The sequence below is a fragment of the Salvelinus alpinus genome, chromosome 3, assembly GCF_045679555.1.
Source record: "Salvelinus alpinus chromosome 3, SLU_Salpinus.1, whole genome shotgun sequence".
NCBI lineage: Eukaryota > Metazoa > Chordata > Actinopteri > Salmoniformes > Salmonidae > Salvelinus > Salvelinus alpinus.
This window is the reverse complement of record NC_092088.1, coordinates 50,746,309-50,767,973: the sequence shown is the minus strand read 5'-3', so window position 1 is coordinate 50,767,973 and position 21,665 is coordinate 50,746,309. Positions and strand designations below refer to the sequence as shown.

The following is a 21,665-nucleotide window of genomic DNA, read 5'->3' as shown; positions in this document are numbered from 1 at the left end:
CCCCTAACAGTTAGTTGTATGACATAATTAGATTTAGATGCTGATTACCCTGAGTTAGTTACAGTAGATCTGAGACTATTATAATGAGTAGGAGAGGCGATCTTGGGAGAAAACGGACTGGGATTGGCTCATGATGAGGATCTTTAAGATAACCATCCACAGTGGTTCTGTTTTAACCTGTAATAATAGTTATTTAACATCCTCTATGTTCTAAGGTGGTCATTTGCATATACTTGGGGGCTGACTAGGAGGACAATGAAAAGAAGCCTGGAGTGTATCTAATGGACTAGATCCACATTTTACCCACTGTGCAACAAATTAATTATCCCCTCTCCACACTGTAAACCAAAGGCTTTTTTAACGCAAAATACTTCTAGTAAGTTGAACTCAAAGTCAATGAAAAGTCATTATTGCTTAAAATGTTTATATGGTACTGACTCAAAACTAAATGAGAAGTCACATCAACGCAGTTTTTTTGAAGTTATGATAACAAATTAACTTTTTACCCAGCATGCTCTACCGCATGTAAAAAAATATATAATTGTTTTTAATATGTGTTTTTGCATGTACAGTGCCTTCGGAAATTATTCAGACCCCTTGACTTTTTCCACATATTGTTAGGTTACAACCGTAATCTAAAATGTATTGGTTTTTTCCCCTCTTCAATCTACACACAATATCCCATAATGACAAAGAAAGTACAGCATTAAGTGCAAAGGGTTTCCTCAAAAGTTGAGTAATGACAGCACACTGTCATTACTCAAACACACTCCAGTGGGTTTCTAGAAGGGGAGTAGCACCTTGAATGAAAAATATCCTACAACAATAGCTTGCGGCAATATTGTGTTAGCCCCAGTGTGAAATAGTTTATTTTAATTGAGTACAGCATTATGTCCCTGCTACAGAAATGTAGTTGGCGTAAATTTGGACTGAGAAACGTAGGTAGAGTGAGACTCCCAGGGACATGGAAACTGCTTAGCAATGATTTAGATTGGTGTTTGACAACGTGGTGTTGAAATAGTTACACAAAAAAAAGAAAGAGAGAGAAAGAGAGATTAGGGGATGAGTAGAGAATGAAAAATGCACCTGTTCAGACACCAAATTGTACTTTAATGTCAGGGGTACAAAATCTCACACAAACTTAGATTTCTAGCAAAACGAGATTACTTCGGGGACTATGCTGGATAATCAGGAAGTGTGAGTGTCAGTGTGCATGTCTAGCCTTAGCTGGCAGATATAAGGGATATGTGTTCCAGCCAGGACTCACTGTGCAAAACCTTTGGGGATAATAGTAAAACAGAGATTCAGGAAGCTGGGGGGTGTTTGTGTTAGAGGCTGTCGCGATGACAGTACAGACAACTCCTCTGACAGAGAGGACATACATATAGAAATAGCTTTGTTTGTCTATCACTTCTGTGGCAAACAATTATTACAAGGTAGACTATCACTGAACCATGGTGAATAACATTAAGCATTACACTGTTAAAATGAGGTGCTTTGTAAGACCAAAACTAGTGTCAACTGAACTGCGAACAACTGAAGGAGACGAAACCGTAACTGTGGTAGATTATTGAAACACATCATCTTGAGATGTTTTGAAACATTACACCGTGTGTTGTAACACCACTTCATCAAGTATTTTGCAAAACCTTGCCAGAGACTGGGAATACTAACAAAAAAGGTTGAAACCCTATTATGATGTTTTGAATCCTGTCTAGTACAGAATTAGATCCCCTTTTCTGAAGTGTCTTAATGCTTAACATTGTTCTATGTATTTTATAATTTGCCATTAAATAACATTTTGGCAGGCATTGTCAAGTACAGTGTTCAAACCACCAGCAGTAACTGGTGGTTGAATTGCAAGAACTGAGGGTTCTGCACTTGCTTCTGCCATTGGTTCCAGAGTAGCACAGCAGTCTAAGGCACTGCATCTCAGTGCTAGAGTTGTCACTACAGACACCCTGGTTTGAATCCAGGCTGTATAACAACTGGCCGTGATTGGGAGTCCCATAGGGCGGCGCACAATTGGCCGGTGTAGGCCATCATTGTAAATAATATTTTGTTCTTACGTTACTGACTTGCCTAGTTAAATAAAGGTAATCAGGGTAGTGATGGAGTCCAGGTGTGCGTAATGAGGGTTGCCAAGTGTGCATGATGATGGGTTGCCAGGACTTGCAATGTCGAGTGCCGGAGAGGGGGGACATTTTTTACATCAAAATAAAGCATTATAAAAAATAAAGGTGGAAATCCACAAAAAATATTCTCCATAGGCCCTTAAAGTATCACCAATCAATATGTAGGTTAAAAACCATTTGCACTTCTAATTAATTGATTGTATGAAAAACAGTTTTATATTGTTGTGTCTTGATGCAGCCTTTTACATGCACTGAAACCCCTAAAAGCAACAATATTCAGGTTGAATAACCACTTTGGGTTACTCAGAGTACTACATTTCTGTTTTAAAACACATTCTGTGTATTAAAACATTTACATTGGGTTTACATTCAAACATCCTCCAGACACCAGATCTCAGCTTACAGTAGGTGCATTACTTTTCATGGTTTCATTACACAATCATGGTGTTTTAAGACTTTCTGTTTCTACAGTATGGTCATCAATTATCAGAATCCGTGCTTATGGAAAACATAAAGCTTGGAATTCAAGGTTAGTTACCTTGAAATACTTGTTTACATCTCCATCAATACAATGTGTACATGTAAAAAAATAAAAAATAAAAACATAGGCCTACTTTCATAGAAAAATACATTTATTTTGAACAATTACATTTCATTTTGTTTACAGTAAGAACTATGGGGTAAAAACTTAAATATTAGCTTAGCTAACAAAATTAACAATACAGTATAGCTCATGCACTACAATGTTAAGCAACTTTTGCTAAATCTTCAACAAGACTATCCGATAAATGGTTTAAAACTTTTACTAATATTAAAATCACCATGATCAACACTTGCTTACCTCATCATATTATCTTATATGTTACTGTTAAAAAAGTGAATTATGACATGCTAGAAAAAGTGAGCAATATTATTGTATTAGCAGTAGGCTAATAGATAACACAAACTCTGTTCAGTGTGCCAAGATTATAGAATGGACAATCTAATAGAAAATGTTGGCATACATGCTTTTCATCCACCTGTACACCTTTTAACAGCCTCAATTATAGGCTAGAGATTGTTTCCCAAGCAGCCACACTAGTTTGTAGTATGTCTGTATGTGTTATTATTTACATTCCACCTCCCTTGTGTAATAGTACAGTCGATACAGTTGTCATGATCAAATGTACATCTGTAAGATAATCATGTTGCGTTAAAGTATTCATTAGCAATGCTATCTGGCACTGAAGAAGACAATTACTCTTTCAACAATGGCCTGTTCTTATTTCTGACATTCACAGATGTCATATTACGCTTCCTCAATACTCAAGTAAAGTATATGCACCAAATGTATTCTCCCGCTATATAGATTTCTAAAGTATTGTGAAATACATATTAATTAGCAATTCTCAGCGACCAAAGTATATGGTGAAAACAAAGCTTTTTAAATTGGTACATTGAAACACCACAACCTGTACTTACAGTATTCAGAATCTCATTTCTTAGACATTAGTACAAGTAGGAAACTCTCTTGTGATCACTCTCTCCCCAGTTCTTCCATTTTCTCCTGGTGATAGAATATATAAACACAGGTATAATTATTATGAATAGTGCCCCCAAAGACACTATTGTCTCCAACACCCCAATAAAGCAAATTACCCCAGTTGGTATCATTTGAATGTTTTGATGTTGGCAGCACTTTGAGGACCTTTGTGTCGACCTACCAACTAAACTAGCATAGGAACCACTGCAGGCATCAGAGTAATCATGGAATCTTAACAGACACACAACGGCCATATTATTGAATCTAATTGTACAAGTTAAAGCTCCCATATTGCTCTGTCCATTGAGAATAAATAGTTGGGACGCAGCAGAAGAGAAATCTATCTGTCTCAGATCACTAAGGTCTGCTGGAGGAGAGACCTGCTGTGAGATGAAGATTGTCCAAAGTGCTGACCTCTCAAAAAGCCTTCCGCCCACATGTCTATCAGGACCACTGCAGTGGCACTGTTGTCAAAAACAGTCAGCAGTCCACCTGATTTAACAACCCAATGGTTTCCCTATGTTGACCTTTATGCTTTATGCACACACGTACACATGGATTTTGTACTGTATATATGTGGTGATGGTGGAGTAGGGGCCTGAGGGCACACAGTGTGTTGTGAAATCTGTGAATGTATTGTAATGTTTAAAAAATGGTATAAACTGCCTTAATTATGCTGGGGATCCATATTAAATACAAATACTTACAGGAGCTTATGGTAAAAAATCAATTAAATTCAAAGGCACTTAAGGGTTTGTCAAGTACAATACAGTAGGCCTACACCGTGAAACTTTCTGTATCTTGAAATGGCTAATCATAATACATGACACTGAATATTGATACAATGCTTTCCATTGCAATCCATAATTCTGTCAGAACTCAATATCTGACATAAACCTATTCTGATAGACGATAAGGTGCCGTGTCGTTTTTATTGCAGCTCGCTTGACGCATTAGCTATCTCTTTGAAAATATGTGAGTTAATTGACTAGCTAGCAGTTTGTGGCTTTTAAACTTGCTGTCCTAGCAATGATGAAAACATTTTGCAATGTTTCAATTATACTTTTTATACGTTTTAACCAATGTATTTAGTGTGATTATTTATTGAAATTGCAAATTAACTTGATGTCTATTACGACATTTTACAATATAACTATTTCCCATATGTTACAGCGCACAACAGAGATTTGTCTTCTGCTGTGTGTGGACAGATGATTTACATAGGCTACGGCATTTGATGATTTTCATGGGAGCTTGGCTCTGGCTCATGGGAGCTTGGCTTGGCTCTAGGTCCATTAGGCAAGTCCGCCACTTTTCTATACGGTAAAGTCTAACTTACCTCTGGTCCTGGCCTCTAGTTCTTTCTCCGTAAGTTCCTTCTCTGAGGGGAACTCACTGTGCTTCATCTTTGACATGGTGTTGTTCTGCCCAACCGTGCCAATCCTCTCCGGCTCCTTTTCCTGGTTCTCCTCAGCCTGGACATGGATCCAGGGGATTTTCCTAACAAGCCAGACACCACTCTACTGACGTCATGTGAACTTAACCTGCAGTTCTGTAACAACTTCACTTCTTAGTTGATAGTTAAGAGTATAATGTAGCTTTTGAATGCCACTAAGACAAAATAAGAAAAAATTGGTTGACTATTACCAACCAATCAATATTATTACGAGAACATACCTTTTGAACTTGAAGATGAAGAATGCAACTAAACCAACAAACGCCACAGACAGCAACATCAGCATGGCTGAGCTACTGTGAATTGGGTTGGAATCAACCAGAGGTGCTGGGGAAATACAGAGACAGAACAAGACTTTAGCCTACAGATTTCTGCTTTAGCCAATTCTTTTGTTGATATCATTAATTTAATGTAGTTATGTCTTTGTTACTCTTGTCTATAACTGTTCTGTACTTTCTCATGTACTTTATGTTTTGTGCTGACCAAGAAGAGTAGCTGCTGCATTAGTTACAGCTAATGGGGATCCTAATAAACTAAACTAAACCAACCATGCCAAACAAGAGTTGGTAAAAGCAGAAACAATTTCAATGGGAGAAAACAAGGGAAGAAACCAGCAATCATTCGCTTTTATTCACTTAGCAGGTGTCCATTAGGTCTGAGTGAGCATCTGTCATGTTTCATTTTAAGAAGGGCCTCCATCCATGAGGTCCCGCTCTTTCTCCCTATGCCTCTGAAAGGTTTGCGCTTAGTCATGGCTTTAAGTGCTGAGGCATATTATTCAGAGTATGTATTAACCCACCCCCAACCCATCTTTCTCTCTTCCAAGAGGAGACCAGTGAAGTCGTTGACCTTTCTACAGCAGTTTAAAGGCATCTCAGACCTTTCCATGCAGACACAATTTAAGACACATCAGTAACTGAATGAAAAGGGTAAAGTCATGTGGGGTTGATTGACAAGTTGTGGTGATATGCTAATATCCAACTGACCCTGTTGACTTCCAAGGTGCATACTAAATGTATCTGTTGTTAAAAGTATCATTGATTGCATGACTATAAGACAATCTACTGTAATAAGCTAGTTACAAAAGAGATTCAAGGAAGAATATCTATCAATGTCTGCTGTTGACATCAGGTGGTGAATTGAGTGTCAGTACAGTGTTTATTATAGTATTTAGAATTGTTTATGCATTGTTATTTAGCACTTTATACTGTGAAAGAGTCAAAGAAAAACTGCAACTTACCCGAAGTTAGCTGTGTGATGTAAACAATTATTTGAGTGTCAGGTTTCAACTCAAACTGGATCAATCCTTGGTTCAGGGCATTTATAAGAATGTCTGAAATCTGTTTCACAAAATTGAAAAAGGACATGCCACCCCAAAATGTGCATTTGCAAAGATTATTCTTTCAAATTTGAAGAAAAGCTGATGATAACATTATCTTGGAAAACCAATTAAATCAGTTAAACCCCATTGGTGATACAAATGTGAATTTTTTTGTAGATTAATTACAAGATAAGAAGTTCTAGAAGATTTCCTAAAGCACAAAAAAAAAATATGCTTACACTCACTAAGTCCTCTTCGTTCCCTTTCCCATGTTCAGACAACGGAGTCTCAGGCAGGATAAATAGTTCTGCTGTTGTTGGAACACCTGGAAACAACGATACCAACAGCTGCTCTTCTGGAAACCCAGACACCTGTAACAGCAGTCTTCCAGTCAAACATGCACACTGCTACCGTGGGAAAACACATGATAATACACATCTATGTTAACTTGACTTCCTTAATAAAATGTCACATTGAATTAAGGAGGGTTATCCTCATCATGTCTCATGTTTTGAAAGAGTTCAGATCATAAAAGCCTTTGCGTGACAACCACATGACGACTGTTGTCCCAGAGGGACCTCGTTCCTATACCTGTGACACAGCTGTCCTCACCACGCGGCCCACATCCTCTTTCCACTCAGGGATGTCAGGGTTGTGCTCGTCCAAAGTCGGAGAGAATGATAACAGCAGGGAATTGAAGAACTCTGCGAAACATGGAGGACGATTCCATGAACCCTCTACCACAAAGCTTTGCCGTGTGGCAACATACCATTAAGAATCCTTCAGTTTGCTGGAATTGCTTATAACCTAACATGAATTTACAATTTACTCTTGTTTCTCATGACATAGAGGTGAGTAGAAAGGAGTAGAGGAGACGTCCACATTTTCACTAACAAGGCAGTGTTAACATGGATATAGAAGATGTGTGATTAAAACAAGTTGCGTACCTATGTTACATTCATATTTAAGCCTTCGAAGGAGTCCTTTCCACTCACCTTTAACAATGATGACCTTGGTATCCTGCAGTATGTTGCACCCAGAAGACACCTGGACAATGACCCTGTTCATGCCCTCCTTCTGAAACGTGTACGCGATGCTTCCACCCAAGGTTATTAAGGACTGGGTTTTGCAAGACAAAGCGAATGGCATAGAAAACCTCACAACCTTGCCTTTTGCAGCACACGTGGAATACACAAAGGACCAAGACAACTTGCTGCGAATAAACAATTCAAATCTACAATATAACAAGGTACCTGAACTAGGCAAGGTGTAGCACCCACACAGATACAGCAGGAATGGTCAGTGTATTGGGAGAAGGACTCTCACCTCAGAGCTGTTTTCAAACCACCAGAAAAAGGTTAGTGTTCTTTGGTGGACGGGCCAGACCACAGCAGTTAGGTTGACTTCCTTCTTCCTGATGGCCACAATAGGAGCTGAGAGATACACACGCTCCACTGGGCCTGAGACACACAAGAGAACCACATTGGCCAATACAAACCAAATGCAGTCATTTTGGTAACAGTAAATGAGTTAATTTACAAATCCAACAATCCAAAAGCTTCATAAGCACTTAACATGCATTGTTGTTGTAGGTCAATCTATAGTTCTTGACGTATGATCATCTGTAATCTATACTGGTGTCAGTGGCTTACATGATTCATATAATGCTAAATTCACAATCGACAAGAATATAAAATGTATAAATACATATCAACTGAAAGTCAAGTTTGATCAGTCCCTTGTTCATGTCAACACCAAGTTATCCAAAATAGCACCTTATTCCCTATTTAGTGCACCATTGACCAATGACGACAGGGCTCAAAAGTGCTTAGGCAGGGAAAATCATGAAACCACATGAGACATAAGGGAGCCAGTGTTTCTTGTTGACATACTGGTGATATGTAAGAACATGGAGCTGCTGTCATATCCCTGGCTGTTCTCAGCATGTGCTGTCACTCTGAAGATCCCAGGTGCTCTATAGCTGTGTTTGATCCCATCGCCTCTCCGGCTCAGGTTGTACATGATCGTGATGCCATCCCCAAAGTCTAGCTGGATATATGTCCACAACGAGTTTCCCTGGAGACAGGAAGTAAGACAGACATCATTAGTCAGAACAGATTGTTATGACACTGCATTATCTTTCACAGGGAAGAGTTGTCTAGGGAAATACTTGGGATGAGACTTGAGATTAGACATAGGAGAAGCACTCTGGAGATGAGAACGAACAAGAGAACTCAGGAGGAGAAGGTGAGAGATAAAGATAGAAAGAAAAAGAAACAGAGACAATGCAGTGAGTCATAGTGCTCTTTCATTCCAAAACCAGACAAAAGCGGTTCAGACTCTGGGGACTTCACGTCATCCAACACTTCAAAAGCACAAGATAATCCAAGACAAACTTCCACAGCTCCATGATGAAATAATAATAATATGCCTACTAATGACACAGTATTGGTTAGTGGTGGGAGAGGAGACTCACATCGTCCAGATGCACCAGGAAGGTGACGTTACTGCCCAGGTTGGCGGTGAGGTCTCCATGGCTGGTGGTCAGTCTGAGGCCTCTGGGAGGCCTGGGGGAACAACGCTGTTTCCTGGGGGAGTACACATCCTTTCCTCCCTCTTTGCAGTTATTAGACAAAACCTTCCTGTACCTACCAGTGACAACATTCACAGCATAGATGTCATTTTATAATTGAGAGTGAGACTGGATTTACTGTAGTCTCAATGCAGAGAGAGTAATTTGCTGAACATAGGGCCCTATTCAATCAAAAACAATACTTACTGAGTGGGAAAACCCAGAATATCAAATCACTGCACAGAAAGTGTTATTTTGCCCAAGGGAGGAAGGAATGAGGGATAGTACAAGTTACTTACCCTGTGCTATTGAGGTAATTCTGGCTAGTGCTGCAGCTTCTTGGTACCGTATTTGGGTCGAACCAAAAAGCAGGTGAACACTTTCCGTCAGCTTGACGTTCATACCCATAATCACTGTAAAACATGAGACTGCTCATAAAACACTATCTACTTTCCCCTCGCTGACACTAAAAAGCTTTTGTAGTTGAGCAATAGGTCAGTTATTTTTTGTATGCATACAAGACTACAACTAGTGACATGATTGTTGTCAGCAGAGATTTTCAGAGATAAAGATACATTTAGAATTAATTTAGCAATTCCTTACTTATTAATTGGATGAAAATGAATCATTTGTCATTGTGTAAATTAGACACGCTTAGTCACATTCACAATTTGCAAACCATAATTGGATTGTGTGGATGCATGCACAGTGGCTACATGCAATAAATTGGAGAACATTAGGGAAATTGAAGAGGTATAAAGTTGAGCAAACTAATCGTTTTTGGTGATTAGATATGTGATTAGGGGGGCTGTTAAGTCCTGTGAGGCTCCAGTAATTAAGAAACAATTCCATTTAATGTCCAGCAGAGTGTTGGGGGATGGGTTACATGTACAATCCCCTTGCCTATCCACTGATGTAACAACTGAGGAAGTCTACCATAACTTTACTTACCATTCAAAATCATATGCCCTGCAGATGCATGGTTCTGAGGATATGACTCGGGAGTAGTCCTGGGTCAGCATACAGCGGTTCCCTGGCCTCCGTTTCATAAAGGTCTGCTTTTCTCCCATCACACATGGCTCTCCCTATCAAACACATTACATTTCATTCCCTGCGGTGAATTTCATTACATTGATTCAATGTTTTTTACAGATCAATAGCCTGAAATGATATGAATGTACAATGTGATTCAGCTGTTTTTGTGTGTGTGTGTGCGTGTGTGTGTGTGTGTGTGTGTGTGTGTGTGTGTGTGTGTGTGTGTGTGTGTGTGTGTGTGTGTGTGTGTGTGTGCGTGTGTGTGTGTGTGTGTGTGTGTACATGCATCTATGTGCTGTGTTTACAGTGACAATAAACAAACATGCCTATCTTGATGTTGGCATCAAATCAATAACTTTCATTATGTACATAACCTTGTTATGTAGGTTCCAAGTCTGATAATCTCCGTCCATGCATCTCCTGCTAAAGATGGCTTTGTAGTCAATCTTTATCAGCTGCCATTCTGAAATACGACTTAAGTGTCCAGTGAAACTTAAATCAACGAAACAAAACATTAGGTCAGTTATTAGCCTTATTGTCTGTGTCTCTTGTAAAATGAAGATGTTGCCCAGACTAGTGTATTGCTGCTGTGGCCCAGACATTCAACTTAAACACATTAACAAAAATAAATAACTTTGCAAACACAGCTATGTGTATAGTACCTCTGGCAAACAAAACATTGTAAATTGAGAAATTAAGTTTAGGTGCTATTTACCCATTCAGGCATAATAACAACACTATTTTACTTTCATAAACAGATGACCTGTAACCAAGAATATGAGTTCTTTGTTTACTTAATGTTGACCCAACCCTAACTCCACTTACGTGATGATGTGATTCTCTGGTTGCATAAGAGCTCCATCCAGAAACAAAGGAACCAGAGAGAAACTGTGACGAGCCCATGTCTTACCCTCGTCCAGACTTATCCTATTTCACAACACAGGACAACAAATATTAACATCTGATTAAATACATAATGTAGTTAATTACTATGCTAGTAATGGCGTAATTACATGTACACCACAATTTCAAAGGATGTAACTCTCTGGCATCTTTGTAATCTTTGTTCTTTGTGTGACAATGAAAAGAGTTGAACAGAAAATATTTTCAAACCATTTCTACAGAGTCCAAATTCCTAGTGATACCGTTCTTATGACAGTAAGATACATTCTCATCATGGATGAAAAATGAAGTACCCATATCAGCCTGGTCTCTATGTGGAAAAGTATCCCAACTATGCACTCAATAATAGAACTCATGTTTCACAGGTCTAGGTAAATGTCGAGGGTGACAAAACATAAAAAAGAGATATGACTCACGCTCTAACAATTGAGGGACTTAAATCACCCTTCACAGATCTTAATTGATTGTGACACTGTTTCAGTACGGGGGTTATCAAAGTATCTGGTGTGACAGGGTTCCAACACAAGGACCCTGGCCCACAAAGTCCCTCAATACTTCAAACCTGGACTTGGCAACATTTGCATAAAAGTAATTTACCCACGAACAGTGCAAAGCGGTAACAGACATTCTTTGTTGAAAGGATTCTGACAGTTTTGATCTGGTGAGAGAAACCGTTGCAGTTGCTGGAGACTGACAGGCCATGCAAATAAACCTTGCCAATCAGCATTTCAAAGGCTAAATGTAATCATATGCAACAACACAACCAAAACTGAAATCAGAATTTAATGAACCGTGTCCTTAAATGGGAACATCAACATTAGTCTTTATGCTTTGCACACCTGTTTCTGAAATCAACTGATAAGGCACAGGATAATGCATCTTTACATACAATGAATATCATTATTATACTACCATATACAGTACCTTCAGAAAGTATTCACACCCCTTTACTTTTCCGCATTTTGTTGTGTTACAGCTGAAATTCAGATTTTTTTGTCACTGATCTACACACAATAACCAATAACGTCAAAGTTAGAATTTTTTGGTAGAACATTTTCCAAATTAATAAAAATGAAAAGCTGAAATGTCTTGAGTCAATAAGTATTCAACCCCTTTGTTATGGCAAACCTAAATAAGTTCAGGAGTAAAAATTTGCTTAAAAAATGTGTTCAATAGTGGTTAACATGATTTTTTAAATAACTCCCCATCTCTGTACCCCACACACACAATTATCTGTAAGGTCCCTCAATCAAGTAGTGAATGTTAAGCACAGATTCAACCACAAAGACCAGGGAGGTTTTTCAATGCCTTGCAAACATTTGTTAAGATACAAAAAGCAGATGCTGAATATCCCTTTGAGCATGGTGAAGTTATTAATTAGGCTTTGGATGGTGTATCAATACACCTAGTCACTACAAAGATACAGGCGTCATTCCTAACTCAGTTGCTGGAGATTGGGATTTCAACATGAGGCCAATAGTGATTTTAAAACAGTTACAGAGTTGAATGGTTGTGATATAAGAAAACTGAGGATGGATCAACAACAGTGTAGTTATCAAGAAGAAAGGAGGACCAAGGCACTCTTCATATAATTAATTAAAATGCCTTTATTTGTATGGTATGTTCAATAGAAATAAAGTTTAAAAAATCTGACGCATTTCGGCTGCATGGGCTTCGTCAGGGAGTACAAATAAATGTACGTCTAGTTCCGACCATGCAGTAATACCTAACAAGTAATCTAACAATTTCACAACAACTACCTTATACACACAAGTGTAAAGGAATGAATAAGAATATGATAGCCGAACGGCATAGGCAAGATGCAGTAGATGGTATAGAGTACAGTATATACATATGAGATGAGTAATGTACGGTATGTAAACATTATATCAAGTGGCATTGTTTAAAGTGGCTAGTGATACATACTATATTACATCCAATTTTTTATTATTAAAGTGGCTAGAGATGAGTCAGTATGTTGGCAGCAGCCACTCAATGTTAGTGATGGCTGTTTAATTAATAGTCTGATGGCCTTGAGATAGAAGCTGTTTTTCAGTCTCCCGGTCCCCGCTTTGATGCACCTGTACTGACCTCACCTTCTGGATGATAACGGGGTGAACAGGTAGTGGCTCGGATGGTTGTTGTCCTTGCTGATCTTTTTGGCCTTCCTGTGATATCGTGTGGTGTAGGTGTCCTGGAGGGCAGGTAGTTTGCACCCAGTGATGCGTTGTGCAGACCTCACTACCCTCTGGAGAACCTTACGGTTGTGGGTGGAGCAGTTGCCGTAGCAGTGCCATGTTGGTGGCACTGTATTGTCCTCAAAGCGAGCAAAGAAGTTGTTTAGTTTGTCTGGGAGCAAGACATCGTGGTCCGCGACGGGGCTGGTTTTCCTTTTGTAGTCCATGATTGACTGTAGACCCTGCCACATACCTCTCTTGTCTGAGCCCGTTGAATTGCGACTACTTTGTCTCTATACTGACGCTTAGCTTGTTTGATTGCCTTGCGGAGGGAATAGCTACACTGTTTGTATTCGGTCATGTTTCCGGTCGCCTTGCCCTGATTATAAGCAGTGGTTCGCGCTTTCAGTTTTGCACGAATGCTGCCATCAATCCACGGTCTCTGGTTGGAGAAGGTTTTAATAGACACTGTGGGTACAACATCACCGATGCACTTGCTAATAAACTCGCTCACCGAATCAGCGTATTCATCAATGTCATTGTCCGACGCTATGCGGAACATATCCCAGTCCACGTGATCGACGCAATCTTGAAGCGTGGAATCCGATTGGTCAGACCAGCGTTGAACAGACCTGAGCACGGGTGTTTCCTGTTTCAGCTTCTGTCTATAGACTGGGAGCAACAAAATGGAGTAGTGGTCAGATTTTCCGAACGGAGGGCGGGGGAGGGCTTTGTATGCGTCGTGGAAGTTAGATTAACAATGATCCAGGGTTTTTCCAGCCCGGGTCGCGCATTCAATATGCTGATAAAATTTAGGGAGCCTTGTTTTCAGATTAGCCTTGTTAAAATCCCCAGTTACAATAAATGCAGCCTCCGGATATGTGGTTTCCAGTTTACAGAGTCCAATGCAGTTCTTTCAGGGACGTCGATATGTCTGCTTGGGGGGGATATATACGACTGTGATTATGATCGAAGAGAATTCTCTTGGTAGATAATGAGGTCGGCATTTGATTGTAAGGAATTCTTGGTCAGGTGAACTAAAGGACTTGAGATCCTGTATGTTGTTACGATCACACCACGTTTCGTTAATCATAAGGCATACACCTCCGTCCTTCTTCTTACCAGAGAGATGCTTGTTTCTGTCGGCGCAATGAGTGAAGAAACCAGGTGGCTCTACCGACTCTGATGACGTTCCCCGATTGAGCCATTTTTCCATGAAATAAAGAACGTTATAATATCTGATGTCTCTCTGGAAGGCAACCCTTGCTCGGATTTCGTCTACCTTGTTGTCAAGAGACTAGACATTGGCGAATAGTATGCTCGGGAGCAGTGCGCGATGTGCCCGTCTACGGAGCCTAACCAGAAGACCGCTCCGTCTGCCACTTCTGCGGCGCCGTTGTTTTGGGTCGCCGGCTGGGATCCGATCCATTGTCCTGGGTGGTGGACCAAACAGAGGATCCACTTCGGGAAAGTCGTATTCCTGGTCGTAATGTTGGTTGAGTTGACGTTGCTCTTATATCCAATATTTCCTCCCGGCTGTATGTAATAAACCTTAAGATTTCCTGGGGTAACAATGTAAGAAATAACACATAAAAAAACTAAAGACTAAAGATAGTTTCCTAGGAACGCGAAGCGAGATTAGTCAAGGACCATATCATCTCCACCCTACCTGACACCCTAGACCCACTCCAATTTGCTTACTGCCCCATCTCTGTCGGCACCGGAAGTATGATGCTTGCAACAAGGAACTCAAGTAATAATTGCAAAAGATGTGGCAAGAAATGTACTTTTGGCCTGAATACAAAACATTATTTTTGGGACAAATCCAACACAACACATCACTGAGTACCACTCTTCATGTTTTCAAGCATGGACGTGGGTCTGCTTGTCATCGGTAAGGACTAGGGAATTTTCTGAGACAAAATTAAACAGCATAAAGCAAACCATGAAAAACCTGGTTGAGTCTTCTTTCCAACATACACTGGTAGATGAATTCACCTTTAAGCAGGACAATAACCTAAATCACAAAGCCAAATCTATACTGGAGTTGCTTACCAAGACACCATTGAATGTTCCTGAGAGGCCTAGTAACAGTTTTGACCTAAAGTGGCTTGAAAATCTATGGCAAGACATGCAAATGGTTTCTAGCAATGATCAACAACCAACTTGATGGAGCTTGAATTATTTTTTGAAGAATAATGAGCAAACATTGTACAATCCAGGTGTGCAAAGCTCTCAGACTTACCCAAAAAGGCTCACAGCTGTAATTTGTTGCCAAATGTGTTTCTAACATGCATTGTATAAAGGGGGTTAATAGTTATCTAATCAAAATATATTACTGTTTTATTTTTCATAAATGTTTAATAAATGTTAGAATTGTTATTCTACATTTGGGAGTATTACATTCATTGTTATCCCACTTTGTAACACAACGTGGAAAAAGTCAAAGGGTGTGAATACTTTCTGAAGGCACTGTACTCTACAGTATAATTACAATGAACATACCATATGTGCCGGATGGGTACTGTTGCAACTAAAGACACTGCAACTAAAGCACCTCCATTGTCAAGAAACCAAACACCAAGTTCTTCTTCAAATATCTAATAAAAAGTAGAAGACAATAAACATATGATTTACATCAATAGTTTTTCATATTCATAATGCATATTTAGGAAAAACGGACTGAAGTCGGAGCCCATTTTGAGGCAAAGATGGGTCTCACCTGTCTCCAGCTATTGCCAGCATCAGATGTTATAAACATTCCAAGGTTAGTGGAGGACAGCTCTGTACCAATGTTGCCTGGGGAAAAAAAGAAAATATGAATTCATATACCGGTATATTTGCATAGTAAAGATACATATTTGCAAAGAAAATAAACGATCATAACATTATCATAGCTATGCAGCTCATTATATTTTAGACTGCCCCTAGTGATTGGAGGACTTGATCCCATTATGAACACTTTTATTGATCTGTATTCTATTTGAAGATTTTTCAAATTTCTACAGTACCACAGATAAAAGCTTGCACAACATTAACAGCTGTGCCTGTCTTTACAATTTTGTTGCTAGAACACAAATATCATGCAGTATAAACCTTTTTGGCTTCTGTCCTACCTGTGGCTACGATGATCCCTGGTGCTGAGTCCTTACTGAAGATGCGTCCAGGCAGGTAAGGGTTCACAGGCATATCCAGGTGCAGATGCAGAGAACAAAATGGCTGCCAAAACAAACACAATGGATTCCATTTAGACATAGGCCTATACAGTGGCGACCCGTTTTTCAAGGCCTTTCTTGAGTAAGGCAGCTCCAAAATGCAGGTGTTTCAGCCTCTCTCAGTGCTTTCTGTGGTGGTGGGGCAGCCAGCAGAAAATACGGAGTGTAGGGGTTGGTAATATTCTCTAGTTGCGCCATGATTGGCTCAGTGTTCTGTCACTCATGGGGACACTACATCACCGCAAAATCTACGGGTAGAGCTAAAAGATTCAAGCCCCATGGGTGCTACCATTGAGTTACATTAGAAGTGCCCATCGAAGAAGGCTCAAGATAATTGGCCACAGATAAAATGACGTCAAATCATGTTCTATAGTAGCTTTTTTTATACTTCCAAAATCTAAGCTAGCAAGCTAGCAGTCATCATCAAGCTAGCAGACAATCTACTGGCAAATCCTTTTCAACCCTTGTCATATGAAGAGAAATAATGAAGAGAAATCATAGACAAAACAAAATTGGTGCTCGTTGGCCATTGGACATAAACATTACACAACAAGTTGGAAATCGCAAATTCAACAATGAGTGGTTTGAAAGGAGTCAGTGGCTAACTGCAAGCAATCACTAGCCTGCTATTCAGTGGAGTGGGTGTGTGGTCCAAGTTTGGGTTTAAGGGTCTCTTTTCCAAGCTTAAAAGGATAAACATTCAACATTGACCATGCTGTCAATCCAGCATGACTTCTGCCACACTCAAAACAACTGGAAATCTCAGACTTCAATGAGTTCAAGACAACTGGGAACTCTAAAAAAAACTAGCTCCGACTGGGAAAAAACGTTTTGAACGGTCATCCAACTCAGAATTGAAAGTCGGGAACTCAGGCCTCTTTCTAGAGCTCTGACTTGAAGATCACTGACGTCATCATGATTCAACCTTGTTTTTTTCCAGAGTTGGCAGTTGTCTTGAAAGCACCATAAATTCAGAGAATGCCAGACTTTGATGACAAAATATGCCCACAAAGGACTGCCGCGCCTGTTCCTGTTTAAGTGAGCACAGCACAACAAGGTGAGTCCAAAAATGTATTCTGCCCTACCAAGCAAAAAGGCAGTAACTGCTCATTTGGTCAAAAATGAGTTGTCATTTTTGCAACATTAAATACATGCTTACTCATGTGTACAAGTATCCTGCCTCTATTGTATTGTGTTTTGGTGAAAATGGGGGTCATATTAGTAGTAACTGTACTATGTTACTGTGAAACCAAGGTAAATAAAAGCAATTTTTCTCAGTTCCACGCTATGAGCAGTTACTGCCTTTTTGCTTGGTAGGGCAGTATTGTATGCCCTACCATTGTAATACGAAGCATACTGTATGTTGTGTAGCAAGCTGTTAGTAGCCCATGTACATCACCCTAAGAATTTTGTCAATGTCCCCCTTATAATTTAGCCTATTGTTCTCTCTTGGTGGTGCACATGTAGCCTATAGCCTGTTTTAAAGAAATGTAATCATTGAATATTGTAAGAGCTTTCATTGTCTGCTTACATGCCCCATTTATTTATCCTACCATTCTGACTTGGTGTACAGGGAGAATACTGTAAAAAATGGCCCATGTTCTGAATTCTGTGCTGAACAAAGTGCTGAACAAAGTTATTTTGACTATGTCCGTCCTAGCTCGCTCATTAACGTTTTATTCTGAACTACGGATTTCCACTTATCTGCTTGTCGTCCCCTTATGCTATAGATTTTACATCTCAATTGTCAGTATAAACCAAATTTGTTTAAGCAAGTCAGCCATATCAGTTATTTTTTTGAAAGGTAGTAAATGAGGCTTAATGAACTGTTTCACTGCCAGACAAGGTTTTGCTGATAGCCAGGTGTGGCAGTGGTAAGGTGTTGGGACTGCTGTTGGGAAGGCTTTATGTAGGCCCTAACAGTTTGTGGGTACAGTTTGTCACCATTATAGTGCAATTAATGTATTGTTTAGTGTTGTGTAGTGGCTTTGCTGGCATGCATCAAAACATATACGGTATATCTTTTTTTGTCCCACCAAGATTTACATGCTAAAATCGCCACTGTGCCTAAACCAATACATCAAATAAAATGCATCTTATACGGATCTATACTAGGTATACCAAACATTAGGACCCCCCCCCCGGGGCATTTCACAGGGATGCTGGAACATGTTGACTCCAATGCTTCCCACAGTAGTGTCAAGTTGGATTAATGTCCTTTGAGTGGTGGACCATTCTTGATACACACGGGAAACTGTCGAGCGTGAAAACCCAAGCTGTGTTGCAGTTCTTGACACAAACATGTGCGCCTGGCACTTACTACCATGCCTAGTTCAAAGGCACTTCAATATTTTGTCTTTCCCATTCACCCTCTGAATGGCACACATATACAGTTGTCTCAAGGCTTAAAAATCCTTCTTTAACTTGTCTCCTCCCCTTCATCTACACTGATTGAAGTGAATTTAACAAGTGACATCAATAAGGGATCATAGCTTTTACCTGGATTCACCTGGTCAGTCTATTTCATGGAAAGCGCAGGTATCCTTAATGTTTTGTATACTCAGTGTATATCTTACTCATTTATATATGACTCTGTGTTCAAACTAATCTCTTTGAAAAGGAAGTTCGCAATGACCATTTATGAAACAAATCAACATTTGAATATTTTTCACCAACAGATTTAAACTGGCTACAAAGGACATTGGAGCTGGCTGTTCCATTCTGAAGCAAACAAGCCATGTAATAAAAAAATTATCCAAGGTGCAAAGACTAATATGACAAAATTGTTTCATTTACTGATACATCTAAATTACTAATGTCTCTGATGTAATTCCCCCAGAGGGGAGGCAATTTGTATGACAGACAAAAACAATATTATTATCTAGGCACAATGCGGGACCCAATTGCAGACACAGGAGGCAGATGGTTGGAGTCTTACAATGTTTATTAATCCAAAGGGGTAGGCAAGAGAATGGTCGTGGACAGGCAAAAAGGTCAAAACCAGATCAGAGTCCAGGAGGTACAGAGTGGCAGACAGGCTCGTGGTCAGGCAGGCGGGTACAAAGTCCAGAAACAGGCGAGAGTCAAAACCGGGAGGACTAGAAATAGGAGAATGCAAAAAGCAGGAGAACGGGAAAAATGCTGGTTGACTTGGAAACATACAAGACGAACTGGCACAGAGAGACAGGAAACAGGGATAAATACACTGGGGAAAACAAGCAACACCTGGAGGGGGTGGAGACAATAACGAGGACAGATGACACTGATCAGGGTGTGACAATTATATACATTTTCCCTCTCAAATACAATTTTATTGGTCACATACACATGGTTAGCAATGTTAATGCGAGTGTAGCGAAATGCCTGTGCAGGTAGCAGGTAAGGTGAAAGTGATATGATCCTTGACTTGTCTCTCAAAGCACTTCATGATGACTATCGCCCCAATAGTAATTTAGTTCAGTAATATTTGCCTTCTTGAGTACAGGAACAATGGTGGCCATCTTGAAGCATGTGGGGACAGCAGACTGGCATAGGGAGCGATTGAATATGTCCGTAAACACACCAGCCAGCTGGTCTGCGCATGCTCTGAGGTCGCGGCTAGGGATGCCGTCTGGGCCAACAGCCTTGCGAGGGTTAACACGTTTAAATGTCTTACTCACGTCGGCCACGGAGAAGGAGAGGGGGGTTCCACAGTCCTTGGTAGCAGGCCTCATCGGGGGCACTGTATTATCCTCATTGCGGGCAAAGAAGGTGTTTAGTTTGTCCGGAAGCAAGACGTCGGTGTCTGTGACATGGCTGGTTTTCTTTTTGTAGTCCGTAATTGCCTGTAGACCCTGCCACATACGTCTCGTGTCTGAGCCATATTATACATTCTTTTAGAAATGCATAATATGTGCATATTATTTTAACTCGCTTTTCATATAAAAAAAATAGATTATTTAAATGAATATCAAACATATCTAACACAGATCACCATGGGGCACTGTCTAACTGCCATTTATTGTAATGTAACTTTCATTAGGGTGATGTATTTACAGCGATTAAGTTGTCAAATTGAAATATTTGAGGTTAATGTAGATTTTGAACCGCTTGATGGACTGGAATGTATTGAACTACATGTCTAGGATGAGATTCCCCTACCAACCCTTTGCCTGACAATGTAGAAAAGTAAAAGTAAAAACTGATTAGAGACCAGGCAACTGCCATGAACAACTCTTACTATTAAATCAACAAGCTTTCGGTGGGTTAAAACATTTGATGAATGAATACTTTAAGAAGCAGTATCATCCACCCCAATGACTTCAGCTCACCAGGATGCAGTGCAGACTGTTTCCAGCCACATCAGTGTTAGGGGCTTGCAGAAGGGCCCAGGTCTGACCCTTGTTATAGGTAATGAAAGTCTTCACTTCATGGTCCACCAATTTGTTTGCAAAAAATATGCCGTTTATTCCTTCTACCTAGAATGACAATAAGCCAAACAGATTCAAAAAAAGAGATATCACATTGAGAGAGTGTATGTCATTATTTTAAACAACTTGGTTATGGTTATGAAAAGTCCTTGCACTATGCAAAACTACAGCGGAGATTAAATCATACATAGGAAGTGTGCCTTCAGAGGTACCAAACAAACGGTACCTAAAATAGTAATATGGTTTAACTAAGAGCGCCTTATGGAGGTCCTTCCACAGGGAGAGTGCCTTACATACACATACAGTAGATGTACCTTATACATGTCGACCAGTAAATTTCCACCTGGCTCTCTTCTGGTCCTGAGGTTCTCTAAAGACAGAGTGAAGTAGACCCCTGGAGAGTCTGAGATATACAGGCTGTAGGTGTAATTCTGGTTCCACTCCTGTACAGCCGCAAACACCTGCTTCTTATCTGTACTGATGATGTGCATGTCCTGTTAGATGAGAGAGAGAGAGCGTGGAAGGGTGAATAGACAGGCAGGTAGATAGATAGAGACAAATTAAGAGTTTCATTCCAAAACACTATACATACATTTTCAGAAATGTTGGTAAATGAGCTTTTATTGTTTAAAGAAAATATGAATTGGTGTGATTGGTGTGTCTTTTCACCATCTAATCGTGGCATGGGGTTGTTCAAAGACAAACATGCATTTGTAAAATATCTATAATAATCATGTTTCTTTGCTAAATTCTATATATCCGCCTCACTCTCAGATAAATAAGTAGTACTGCAAGGCTTTACAAAGTCAAATGTAACAAATAACACACAATTTATAAAGAACTGTACAAATGACATCAATATTTAACATTTAAAAAAAATATATATATATATAGTATAGTAATATGAGATCTGTATGTAA

At 39.7% G+C, this 21,665-nt stretch overlaps 1 protein-coding gene across 2 annotated transcripts in view; it reads right to left on the bottom strand.

Annotated features, from left to right (window-relative positions):
- Positions 1–2,749: 2,749 nt before the first annotated feature.
- The window catches only part of LOC139570895 (VPS10 domain-containing receptor SorCS3-like), a 71,284-nt gene continuing 52,368 nt past the window's right edge, over positions 2,750–21,665 (bottom strand). Inside the window, exons 9-27 of one of the 2 annotated variants that reach the window (XM_071393199.1) lie at positions 21,060–21,239; positions 20,647–20,793; positions 16,238–16,340; positions 15,844–15,920; positions 15,627–15,721; positions 10,867–10,968; positions 10,416–10,533; positions 9,958–10,091; positions 9,306–9,419; positions 8,911–9,082; positions 8,327–8,510; positions 7,761–7,894; positions 7,430–7,553; positions 7,026–7,138; positions 6,674–6,805; positions 6,354–6,453; positions 5,335–5,440; positions 4,997–5,157; positions 2,750–3,681 (exon numbers count right to left, since the gene is read on the bottom strand). In XM_071393199.1, the coding sequence (XP_071249300.1) occupies positions 3,617–3,681; positions 4,997–5,157; positions 5,335–5,440; positions 6,354–6,453; positions 6,674–6,805; positions 7,026–7,138; positions 7,430–7,553; positions 7,761–7,894; positions 8,327–8,510; positions 8,911–9,082; positions 9,306–9,419; positions 9,958–10,091; positions 10,416–10,533; positions 10,867–10,968; positions 15,627–15,721; positions 15,844–15,920; positions 16,238–16,340; positions 20,647–20,793; positions 21,060–21,239 (2,361 nt within the window). In that variant the 3' untranslated portion in view covers positions 2,750–3,616. The remainder of the gene's footprint in view (positions 3,682–4,996; positions 5,158–5,334; positions 5,441–6,353; positions 6,454–6,673; positions 6,806–7,025; positions 7,139–7,429; positions 7,554–7,760; positions 7,895–8,326; positions 8,511–8,910; positions 9,083–9,305; positions 9,420–9,957; positions 10,092–10,415; positions 10,534–10,866; positions 10,969–15,626; positions 15,722–15,843; positions 15,921–16,237; positions 16,341–20,646; positions 20,794–21,059; positions 21,240–21,665) is intronic. The other variant, XM_071393200.1, reaches the window with a different exon arrangement.